The sequence below is a fragment of the Paramormyrops kingsleyae genome, chromosome 14, assembly GCF_048594095.1.
Source record: "Paramormyrops kingsleyae isolate MSU_618 chromosome 14, PKINGS_0.4, whole genome shotgun sequence".
Classification (NCBI taxonomy): domain Eukaryota; kingdom Metazoa; phylum Chordata; class Actinopteri; order Osteoglossiformes; family Mormyridae; genus Paramormyrops; species Paramormyrops kingsleyae.
Window position 1 is genome coordinate 3141407 of NC_132810.1, and position 11921 is coordinate 3153327.

At 41.7% G+C, this 11921-nt stretch overlaps 2 protein-coding genes across 5 annotated transcripts; one reads left to right on the forward strand and one right to left on the reverse strand.

The window, feature by feature from the left end:
• Nucleotides 1-82: 82 nt before the first annotated feature.
• On the forward strand, nucleotides 83-4988 carry ptgr2 (prostaglandin reductase 2). The gene is made up of 9 exons (XM_023827436.2): nucleotides 83-277; nucleotides 374-492; nucleotides 1204-1395; nucleotides 1695-1865; nucleotides 3019-3228; nucleotides 3322-3443; nucleotides 3587-3674; nucleotides 3953-3992; nucleotides 4067-4988. The coding sequence occupies exons 1-9, from the start codon at nucleotides 238-240 to the stop codon at nucleotides 4129-4131; spliced, it is 1047 nt and encodes a 348-aa protein (XP_023683204.1). The 5' UTR covers nucleotides 83-237; the 3' UTR covers nucleotides 4132-4988.
• Nucleotides 4370-11612, reverse strand: tmem62 (transmembrane protein 62). Of its 4 annotated transcripts, none has more exons than XM_023827431.2 (14): nucleotides 11252-11612; nucleotides 10580-10691; nucleotides 10093-10230; nucleotides 9422-9467; nucleotides 9183-9324; nucleotides 8914-9038; nucleotides 8661-8783; nucleotides 8434-8589; nucleotides 8098-8257; nucleotides 7885-7998; nucleotides 7559-7643; nucleotides 7269-7373; nucleotides 7044-7162; nucleotides 4370-6611 (listed from the first exon to the last, which is right to left on the reverse strand). In XM_023827431.2, exons 1-14 carry the CDS (start codon nucleotides 11519-11521, stop codon nucleotides 6318-6320), a joined length of 1989 nt encoding a protein of 662 aa, XP_023683199.2. In that variant the 5' UTR covers nucleotides 11522-11612; the 3' UTR covers nucleotides 4370-6317. The 4 variants fall into 4 exon arrangements, with proteins under 4 accessions (XP_023683199.2, XP_023683201.2, XP_072555167.1 ...); XM_023827433.2 differs by having other exon boundaries at nucleotides 11229-11394; XM_072699066.1 differs by having other exon boundaries at nucleotides 11139-11394.
• Between the last annotated feature and the right edge of the window lie 309 nt (nucleotides 11613-11921).

Below are 11921 nucleotides of genomic sequence, written 5' to 3' on the forward strand. Positions count from 1 at the left end.
ACTCGCAGAACTGCGGACTCTGTAGGCGGCGCTCTAATGTTTTTCTGTGGTTTGTAAATACGCAGAAAGAAAAACCCACTTTGTTTCACATCGGCGGTGAGAATAAGTAACGCAAAGCAAGGAGGATAATCAGCTTCTTGTAAAAGTCGAGCTTGCTTTCTGCGTTAATTATAAAGCATACTGTAAAAGGAAACCAAGTGTCGGTCCCAGTCCTTTGCGTAATCGTCGGTCGCTAAAATGTCACTTGTACGGAGGGTGGTTTTAAATTCGCGACCTGGTACGTATATATATGCGTTTGTAGTCATTTCTGTTTATAGCAGCGCGTGAATGTAATATAATATAAATATTACATCTAATATAATGTGTTTCACAGGGAAAAATGGAGAAGCCGTTCCTGAGAATTTCCGTGTTGAGGAAATTACTCTCCCGACTGATATAAAACCGGGAGAAGTGTTTGTTCGTACACTTTATCTTTCTGTCGACCCTTACATGGTGAGTCGGGAAGCCTTTTGTAAGCGTGTATTGGTTAGTATGGTCTGACCTTGACGGACAATTGAACTTTAGTCCCGTTTGAGTCAGCAGGGTCGGTATAGGTATACGTTTAATAAGCTATGACGGCGGAAATAAATGCTGTACATTCAGCCATCAAGACTGGATGAGGCCGTTTTGCTTTTTGTTTCGTTAAACCTTGGGGACACATTAAATTGAAAACATACCGCTGCTCTTCATTAGTTTTTTACGGTTTTGCGCATTTTATTTGGGCACCAGATATGTGGTGCTGTACCAGTTCGAATCCCACCTCCCTCGTTCCAGAGACGGGCAGTTCGGCTAAATGGCGTCTCTGAATTACCCGTAATGTGTGCCCTGCTTTAGGCTACATCCCATCAGGGTGTACCGTCCTTGGTCTTGTGCCCTGCACTTCCTGGCCTCTGTGACCCTGGACAGGATAAACCCCACGGATTAACATAAACATTGGTCCCCTCAATGTTAACTCCATGGCTACGCCCTTGGGATAAACGATTAAAAAATGTTGATCAACAGAACTCACCACTCCATTGAAAGTCTGCGTAGTATAGCACTATTCACAGGCAAAACTACTTAACCTAGAAACCCATTAGATAAGGATGATCATCAGTCATATCAGTGAATTGCCAAGAATGTGATTGAATGACATAATTTCTTTTATGTAAATCTGAATTACAGCGGTGTCGTATGAATGAAGACACAGGTGCAGATTATCTTTCGCCGTGGGTGGTCTCAGGATGTCTGGATGGTGGTGGTGTAGGGGTGGTGGAATCCAGCAGACATGATGCCGTCTTGAAGGGCGACACCGTGACGTCTTTCAATTGGCCCTGGCAAACCTATGGCATTGTGGACGGCAACAAGCTTCAGAAGGTGCGCGTTTCTGAACTGATTTTCCTCCAAGTCTCTGTACATGTTGATTAACTTCTCGTTTGCTTTTTAAAATTATATTTATTTGCAAACTTCAGAAAGAGTAGAGTGAGTTGTTAAAACAGGGCACCTGGTAAAAAGAGTATTGCAGCTAATGAATACATTTAGTAATACTTGTCTTTTCCATTTGTTGAACGCAAAACCACCAATAATCGTATTAGGAAGTCACTGTGTACATGGCTTTAAGGCAAGTTGATGTCTCAACAATGAAAATGGGGCAGTGAATTCTTGTCTCTCTGCAGCTGGATCCAGAGCTGGTGGATGGTCACCTGTCATACTTCCTGGGTGCGGTGGGCATGCCTGGTCTCACAGCGCTACTGGGGGTGAGGGAGAAGGGTCACATTACACCCGGGTCCAATCAGACGATGGTCATCAGTGGAGCTGCGGGGGCCTGTGGAAGCCTTGCTGGGCAGGTGTGGCATTTCACGCCTGTTAGTCTTCACAGGGGACATTAAAACCTGTGTGTTATATGGTGATACCTCACTTGCACACAGTGCCATGCAAAACTTTGGGCACCCCTAGTCAAAATTTCTGTTATTGCAAATACTTAACTGAGTAGATGAACTGATCTCCAAAAGGCATGAAGTTCAAAGTTGAAACATTCTTTTCAACATTGTAAGTGACTTTAGTGTATTGTTTCTGTTTTGCACAATTTTAGAGTGGGGGGGAAAAGAACATCATGCAAAAGTTTCAGACCGTAATTAGCTTGTTAGGGCTATGACTTGTTCACAGTCATCATTAGGAAAGGGCAGGTGATGCACATTTGAAAGCCTGATAAATACTCTGACTCCTCTACCATAGTCTCAGCCATCAGCAGCCATAGGCTCCTCTAAGCAGCCGCCTAGCACTCTGAGAATTAAAATAACTCGTGCTCACAAAGCAGGAGAGAGATATTAAAAGATAGCAAGGCGTTGTCAAGTAGCCGTTTCCTGTTAAATTAAGAAACAGCAGTTAACAGGAAAGGTGGAGGTCAAGACAAGGTCTGGAAAACCAAGAAAACTTTCAGTGAGAATTGCTGATGGGATTGCTAGAAAAGCAAATCCACAATGGAATACCTCAAAGGCGCAAGCTGAAGGCTTTGGCCTGGCGCTCACAGTCCTCCGCCCTCAACATTACCACAAGTCTGTAGATAGACCTCAAGAGAGCAGTGCCTGCAAGACAAGTCAAGGATCTCACAGGTCTGGAAGACTTCTGCGAGGAACAGTAGGCGAAAATTCCCCCCAAAGAATAATTGCTAGATGGGCTAAAAAAAACTGCTCTTCAAGCTTGTGATACATGCGAGTGGGGGTCTTACTGAGTACTGATCATGCAGGCTGCCCCAACTTTTGCTTCAGGCAATAGTCCTTTGTTATATTGAAACTACAAAAGACAGAAATAAAAGTACTTAAAATATTACAGAAATGTCATCTTTAATTTTACGCCTTTTGGAAATCAGGTCAAATTTTACTTGCTTATTCACAGTAACATAGATTTTGACCATGGGCGCCCAAACTTTTGCATGCCACTATAGCTTAAAGTCCTGTGTGTCTGTTTGTGTGTGCATGCATATGGTGTGCCAAATCCCAGATTGCTCGTCTGGATGGCTGCAGCAAAGTGGTGGGGATCTGTGGATCGGACAAGAAATGCCAGACCCTCACGTCAGAGCTTGGGTTCTCCAGCGCAGTGAACTACCGCTCTGCAGACATATCAGCTGCACTGAAGGAACACTGTCCCGATGGGGTGGATGTGTACTTCGACAATGTTGGTGGTTCCATCAGTGATGCTGTTATAGCACAGGTATTTGCCCATATCACTTTACCTGTTAAGCCAGAATGAGTATTAGGTACATCAGTTGAAGCTCATGCCCAAAAAACATTTGTGCTCCTTTAGATGAACCAGAATGGTCATGTGATCCTGTGTGGCCAAATCTCGCAGTACAACAAAGATGTCCCATATCCCCCCCCACTTGATGCAGCAACGCAGGAAATACTCTGCCGCAAAAATATTACCAGGTATTTCCCTTAAATCCTCTTACACAAAATTTGAAATGTAACAGTCATCTATTGCCCACAAAGCACGGTGAAACGGTACTTTGCAAAATAGTCATGTTCTGTACATTAGTTCTATGCACGGTTTTCCATTTTTGTGAATACAGAGAAAGGTTCACAGTTATTAACTACATGGACAAATTCGAGGCTGGTCTTCTGCAGCTGTGTCAGTGGGTGAAGGCAGGGCAGATGAAAGTAAGAACACTTCAGAAATATTAATGTGACTAAATTGACACAGTTATAAACATGATCCTAAATAAAACTGGGTTTAGCTATGCTTGGAAAATGTACAGTGTTCTAATATACTGTGAATTCAAGGAATCTAATCTTAAAGTATGCCATTATTATTAATGTATAGTAATAGAGATTTAAACTTTTCGACATTGTAATTCTGGATAGACTGATTAAGCTGATCAGTGAGATCTTTAAAAATTGTGTATTTTTTATTTAGTAGAATGTTTCTTCTCATCCAGGTTTTGGAAACGGTTGTTCTTGGGATAGAGAATATGGGAGGTAAGTCTGTGTGACACTGTAAGAAGTGTAATCATTTTACACAATGGAAATCATTTATTTTTTCTCTCCCACAGTGGCATTCCATTCAGTGATGAGTGGTGGAAATATTGGGAAGCAGATTGTCAAGATATCAGATTGAATGGACATTTTTGTCCAGTACACGGTACACGTGAAAATGGTCAACAGGGAAGAAGTTGATATTGCTTTTGTGAGAAATACTCTCTGCATCATGAATTTGTAGACGTGTATAACACAATGCTAAACTTTATCATTCAATATCCTTAATGTAAAATTAGTAGAAATGTTATTTAACACTAATGTTTGAGTAACTCTCATTATGGAGCAACAAGAAGCAATTCTCAGTTAAAAAAAAATGATTCACAGCACTAAAAATTCCATTTTAATATATATTTCCCAAATTTCACATATAATAGGACAATGTCATACAGTTTAAAAATATCAAACTTGATTCCAATGGCATAATGTAAACAAAATTCCTATTGACCACATTTAAAATCTGTATCAATGATACAAATCCATTGCTTGTGTTTTGGTTGTGGATTAATCACTATGAGGCTTAACTGCAGCCAAACATAAGGGGACAAACACGAGTGAAGCACTGACCTTTGAGCTTCTGCAGTCATCCAAAGGCACACATTTGTGTACAAGTCACTTTATAGCCCCTCCCCCATAGTCATTTACAGTTGTGTGTCCTTTGTGTTTTTACTCTGTTAGTAATAGTAACTAGCTAGTGCTTATAAACATCCTTCTTTAAACAATATATAATGTGGACAACAAAAACCAATGGAAGCATCCATCAGCACTGACCATAATGATCAGAAGTACACTTTGTTTCAAGATTGCACTTATAGCATAACATTTTGCTGAAAACATGACTAATTGTAACTAATGTATATTTTTGTCAACAATTGTCAATTCAGAGTATATAGGGGGACTGTAAAATAAGTTAAAATATATGCTCAAATCATGGCACGTTCCTGAGAAACAATGTGTTCATTGGCAGGACGTAAACAGACCAACAAACATCTTGCAATATTAAATACCAGGATTCATCATCTTCAGAAATCAAAACACATATTTCCACAAGTACATATGATGGAATGTCATAAATGTCAGTAGCATAACCACGATAGACAATGGAATTTCAAACACACAAACACCAGTATATACAGTGATGACTGAGAACCTGCTATTAAGTGGAAACCTGTTCCATTCTTTAGTGTCTAGTATGAAATCCTATTTTGTCTTTGAGAAACCTTCAGTCCACCTTTAAATCTTCACACAATGTATTTTTTGAATTTTTTTCTATCCTTCCCTGACACATTTAACATCAGAAATCCTATTTTGCTCATTTACAAAGCAACAACATTAGTTAACCTTCATGGCAAAACCCTCGACAGAGTGTGAACAGGTGCCTTGTTCTGTTTTCCTTAAATAGTGAGCTTTGACAGGTTGGAAATCATGGTGTTGCAGCTATATGTTAGTAAACTTACAGCGCAGTACGGACAGGTACTATACCTTCTGCCCTTCCTGGCTCCATTCTGGACCTTAAGCCTCACAAACAACTCAGAACGAGTAAAATATGCTTCATCTACTGATTGTACAGCTGCAGACAGACATATTACAATAGTGTTCCAGGTGTTTTACGATTGGGAGGATAAGCATCCACACTTGGAAGCCAAAATACATGTTAAAAAACCCATCTAGTTACACACATGTGCAAACACAGTACCCCATAGTGCCTTATGTGAGCCACATTGCTACAACTGGAAAAAATACACCGAAGGTTTAAAATGATTGTAATTACAAAAAAAAAAACAGCAAAAGTACAAAAAAAATCCTTTTGGTTTCTTACAGAAACCAATCTGATCATCCTGATATCTGAAGTACACTAGACCTGCCAAAAATACTTGCAGAACTTGAATGAAAGATTTGCAGTATCTGCGGAAAACATCAAAAATGACTCCAAATCTAAAAGAATATTGTGATGTTATACTGCATGACATACTCAAGAGAGTATTGTACATGTGGGAGATGAAACATTTGTCTCATAAATACTGGTGATTTGTAATGACTATTAACCTAACCATGTCTGTTGGGGATACTGTACCTCCAAAATGTGATTTAATATATCTGGTCTTTCATTAGATGTAAAGACCTTTTAAGCAGTGGTTAAAAATAAAAGATCTTGTCCCAAATAAACCATTAATTAAAATAAAGCAAAAGAAAATGATCAAATCAGTATATTCTAGGGAAAAAAAAGGAACAGATCCTTGCTGAGTGTCAGATTTGGGTATGGTGATGCTATGACGGCCTTACTGGGCTGGGTCCTCTCCAGGCTTGGTATATCAGCAGTATGCCCAGCCCGAGGGCCCAGCATCTGACAGGCGATAGGAAGAAGGCCTGAGGTCCATAGGTCTCCAGCAGGAAGTAGCATGAATAGGCCTGCCACATGAGCAGCCCCAGCATCACCATATGTATGGGCACAGTTCTAATAGGACCAGCTCGCCTGAAGTGTGAGCGGAAGCAGTTACCACGGGAACGCAAGTAGAGACTCCAGCAGAGGTAGCAAGTCAGAGGCATGTTGAAGAAAACGACCTAGGAAAGAGAATGAAGCAGAGTGATTTTCCAGCTGTTTGTGTCTTCTGTCGCTTTCGATAAGCAAGTGGAGTGTGTGTGTAATGCCAAGGCCTGGTTTGCAGATGAGTTAGACCCCTTTCAGAGATTTAAATGGAACCAGCATCTTGAAATTGACCTGATTCGCGTATTTCCAACACGTTGGCAGATAAAAGACAGACGATCATGTTATACTTTGGGATCGGAGGTGTCCAACCTGTGACATACTTGAAAGCCCAGTGCTTTAAACAAAGCATTTATAAGCAAAATCTGTAGGACTCAGACCAAGGAGATGGGAAAAGATGTCCGATATGAAATGAATCACCTTGGTTATACCATTTGTTTCTGAAACAAAAATAACTAACCTACGTGTTTTTGAAACATACAGTTTACCTCCTTAACCAAAACACTTACCTGCAGAATTCCAACAACGTATGTTAAACTGCCCTTCAGAAAGTGCCCGTTAACAAACACCCCAAAAGCAAAGCAGGCACCGCTACGTCCATCAATCACCTCTCCAACAAACCAGGGACCTGTAAACAAACAATCACATGGAAGTTCAAAGCAAAAATGCCCACGTTCGCCACAAATGTTAATGCCTGGGGCCCAGCCTTTTACTCAAATGCAGTCCTTACTCACCTAAAGCGGTGTACAAATTGAAAAGTAGCAGGGAATAATAGAAGATGTTTGTTTTGCTGATAAGGTGCATGGAGAGACATGTCTGAGAGATGATCCCTGATGAAACTGCAGGAAAAAATGCAGGTAAATACAGACATGAAAAAGATTATCATTCATTATATAACACTATTTAATTTAACTTGTTCAGTGAATTCCTAAAGCTAATTTGTTAACAAAAAAAGCACTGGCGATATTCTTTAACTGAACAGAAAAAACAGCGTCGTCAAAGCCATGGCACTTCAAGTCCTCACCTCTCATGGTTGGAGGCTGCAGGAACCTGAAAGCCAGCAGTACAGCAACATTCAGCAAGACCGTCAACACGAAGGTGACTCGCGCCTGTACACAAATCGAGGCGTACTTAGTCAGGGCGCAACGGGATAAACAAAAAAGCCACAGAATATGAATGCAGACAATTTTGCAGGCTAAACTATAGCAAAAGCAACACTTTGGTGGGGACCATTATGCGTAAATTAATTGCGGCGTACACAGATGCAGTCAATGTTAAACTGCCCAAGCCGCGTGCATTAATGTTTCTGCTCAGTGAGTTAAATTGGTAACATATGGCGTGAGGCAGTACCAATATATAGTGGTCAGTCAGCAGGATAAAGGATTGTAGGAAGCCAAAGCTTAGAGAGAAGCTGTCCTCTAGCGTGAACTGCTGCTCATACGTCACAAACCGGCCAGCTGAGTCCTGTGAGTAGGACAGGGAGAGATTCACACCATAATTTTAATCACCCGAAGCCATTTATTTGCTGCAAGACTTCATAAGTATGTATGGTTAAAATGTTACCTCAATTTTGACCATGATGGAATGTAGTCCAGTGTTATACAAAGAGGGGTTCCAGGGTAGGACATACAGGGGGCCCCCAACTGAGTAACCCTCCCCCAGAGCATGTCCATCCACACTGATATGTACTGCCGTGATCTGAGCCTCAGAAAATGCTAGAACTCTGACAGTTACAGCAGGGGAGATAAAAGCAGGTTAATGCTCACGGCGTAGGGTCTTCGCATCAAGCGTGTGGCAGATGGTGAGTTTCGGGACTATGTGGAGTCTCACCCAAAGGAACGCAGCAAGCGGGTAGGATTTTTGGACATTACGGGGTTAATGGGAACTAAGGAAAGGCACCTGATATGGGTAGAATGCTGCATCCGGCCCAATGGCTCCACAACAGGATGTCGGTAGAGAGCTTCCTTGGGGTTGGTGATGACTGCGATGGGCCACTGCTCAAAGGTCAGGTCAGAGAAACTCAGCAGGTCGTGGTCGAATGCAAGCAGCCTGTACCTAAGGACGGGATGCAAATGAGACACGATAGAAACGCATATGTCTGCGCATTTACTCTGACCTGCTCTCACCTGCGGTTTTCCATCCAGTCTCCCAGCTCCAATTCCAGGGTGCCTTGATGGTGTCGGCTGTGGAGAACAGGCATCAGACCCCCCAGGGTGTGCAGATGTCCACATAAGTAGGCCACTGCTGAACTGCGCGAAGACCAAACATGCATCATTTTTCGATAATTATCCACCCAACAGAGCACCATGACGCTTCAAATGGCCCCGAAAGGTTAAATCGAAATAAATGAAGATGTGAGCAGTTGAAAAAGAACTTCACCTCATTAGCTCTCGGATTCCGGGAGAGGAAGAGATTATGGTGGATGTGGTGTAGTGTCCGAACCAGATGGTCTGGTTACTGTCCTGGCTCTCTAGTTTGAGCATGGCCAACGTATCCATCTGAGCCTAAGAAACATTTTAGTACAGTTGTTGCGATTCACACACTTCTTTTTGATTTGGTTTCTAATTATTAATCACAGAATATAAAGTTTAAATGAATGTAACAAGCTTCTCTGACTTGTTGCTCAAGAGTCCTGAAGAACAGCCTACCTGATCAAGAATGCCGAAGAAGTTGTAAGGGCGTTTAGGGCCTGGGGTGAGAGTTGCATCTGCACAGATGAATGAATAATTTCCAAAGGGTGTCCTATGAACATAGTGGAAGGAACCTGCCTGTCGAGTGGCAGAGTACTTCCTGAGATCAGAAACAGAACCAACACACGCTATGGCAGAGAATCGTACATAGCAAATGACTACAATCTAATAAAAATGAAACGGGAGTTTACACTGACCTGTAGTAATTGTTTACACTGTCCAGTGAAATTATATTGAATGAGTCTGGCAAAAAACAGATTCAACGTTAAGAAAAATAAGTCTTAGTCATGAAACTTTTCCTTATTACACTGGCATTGCACACAGGCATTTACAGCAAATTTTACTTTAACTCGGATTGTTCCATTTTTTCATTATCTCAAAACCCTATGGTGGATCTTCCAGTAACATTGCAATGCATATGTGGTGTGTGAATAGAGAAAAAAAATGGGTGTCAGGTTAAACAGCTATAGTAATTCCATGGAGGAATGAACGACGAGCCCAGACTGTATGCTGGCAATGAACTCATATAATGTGTAACTTTATATCACACCCAGTCTGAAACCCACCATCATTTAAAATGTTTTCATGTTTGGTGGGCACTTTTATTTTCTAAATAAAAAAGTGGTCATGTATCCGAGTAGAGCGCCATCTGAGGAATACCCTCAGATATCCCCAAGGATATTTTTTGTTTTACTCTTGTTTCCTATCACCTCATACTCTTATTGATAATACAGTGGATCTTCCCGTATCGACTCCATTTCACCATGACTGGAGACACATTACATTCAATGTACTGACAATTTACTGGGTGCCAGCAATGGGGTGGGGGGGAGGGGGGGGGGGGGGGGGAAAGAAGGGAGATGGTCACCATGGTTCCCACGGATGTCAATCCACTTTGTCTGCTCCAGCACACGTGAACTCTTAAGGACATTATGATAGGTCTGCCACTCCACTTCATGCTGTAAGGAGCCCATCTTGCTCTCTGTTTTAGCATCTGTCAGGTCTCCTGAAGCATGCATACACAAAGACACCAATCAGTGTGAGTCATCCGGCAGGGAGGGAGATACGGTTACCTTGGATACAGAGTACGAGGTGCACCATTAACAACTTTAAACTGGCAGTGGTACACCCAAAGCTCTTTGAGATGACTCAATTCATATTTGTTGTATAGAGCAATAAATACTCATATTTCCCATTTATTTTGTTTCCATTTCTTCAGTGAATTAAGAATTGTCCTTCCATCCCCGCTATGTTCTTACATAAGCCCAAATACTTCACAGTGCTGACTTAAATGAACAGAAAATCGTATCCCTACATAAACTCGCAAAACAAATTTGTAGAAAGTTTTAAACTACCTGTAACCAGAACCAGGGCTGGTTTTATGACACCAATTGTATCCGTGCAGAACTTTTTGAAATCTGGAACACGCCTTGGGTCACGGAAGCGACTGATGTGAATGTCCGAGACCTATGATATTGGATTTCAACAATTTAATATATTAAAATATATTCAGTACATTAAGATAAGATAGATCTTTATTGACACTATTACAGAAACAGTGAAAAACAGTTAATGAATGCTATACACGTCCAGTAAACTGGTACACCTGAGTATCGCAGGGTTCCCAACTTTGTTCAGATGGCTGGCGTGAGAATCTGAGATTTTAAATTCGAGACAAGTCTGTACAAGCATTTACATGTATGTAAGCGTTTTATTGCCTTGTAAATAGTCTATAGGCTTTGCAAACTACCCCAACGGTTTTGATGTAGCTAATTTGAGGTTTATAACGGAATAATATATATTTGCCATAAGATTTCTTGCGAGAGCGTGTCATGGCAGATGCGTATGAGTTGGCAACCCTGGTATTGTGTCTGGTAAATCAGAACTACTTAAAGCCAAAAGGGTTACTGTCACCTTATCAAGAATTCCTGTTCGTCTGCTCACTGTTTTGAAACCAATTCAAACGTCAGAGTGAAAGCGACATGTCTAACGACAGCAACTCACATAATTTGAAATAAAGCGCTCACTTGCACAAACCAAAATATATTATCCAGCTGCCCGCCGGGATACGGTGGGGCGTTGTTCCAGCCTCCATCCCCGGCACTAGAGTTTGATTTCCCGACGCTCCGTTTGGGATGCCATGCAGTATTATAGCTTTCCAAAACCCAGGAAGTCAGAAAGGCGAAAACCAGCCCCGCCATAACAAAAGCGCCAAAAAGCCGCAGCATTTTGCCCAAGAAACGAGAGGCGAAGAAAGGACGAGACCATAAAGCGCTACTTCCAGTTACCGGCGCCATTCGATTAAGCAAAATCGACCATAGTTTGCGTTTGGTCTTGCCCTACTGGCACTGCCCAGGCAGATGTACAGCGTCAGCAGCCGGAGCTTCCGGCTTCCGGCCAGAATGAATCGTATTTCCGCTTCACTGACGTTTAAAGAGATGGAACACGCACGCGCTTTCCTATCACCCAGGAATGGTCGAGTTTGATGACACCAGGAGGAATGAATGTTACAAGTCGGGATTTCATGTTACACCGGCGTCAGTTTCCGTTACACCGAAGTACGCCAGCAATTACACACAAAATTTAGTTTGGATATTATTTGCCATTTATATTCAAATATGCTATATGTTTCTGTGGTATTTGCATTTCTGCAAAATGTTTCACCTGTTTATTGGTTTGATGCTTTCTATTATCGAT

Coding starts and splice junctions, on each gene's coding strand:
- tmem62 (XM_023827431.2), bottom strand. CDS start 11,521: ATGGCGCCGGTAACTGGAAGTAGCGCTTTATGGTCTCGTCCTTTCTTC. Junction 9,039..9,182: donor TCTTCGGCATTCTTGATCAG/GTAGGCTGTTCT, acceptor AATGTTTCTTAG/GCTCAGATGGATACGTTGGC. Junction 6,612..7,043: donor ACGTTGTTGGAATTCTGCAG/GTAAGTGTTTTG, acceptor TCTCTTTCCTAG/GTCGTTTTCTTCAACATGCC.
- ptgr2 (XM_023827436.2), top strand. CDS start 238: ATGTCACTTGTACGGAGGGTGGTTTTAAATTCGCGACCTG. Junction 278..373: donor GGTTTTAAATTCGCGACCTG/GTACGTATATAT, acceptor TGTGTTTCACAG/GGAAAAATGGAGAAGCCGTT. Junction 3,229..3,321: donor GTGATGCTGTTATAGCACAG/GTATTTGCCCAT, acceptor GTGCTCCTTTAG/ATGAACCAGAATGGTCATGT.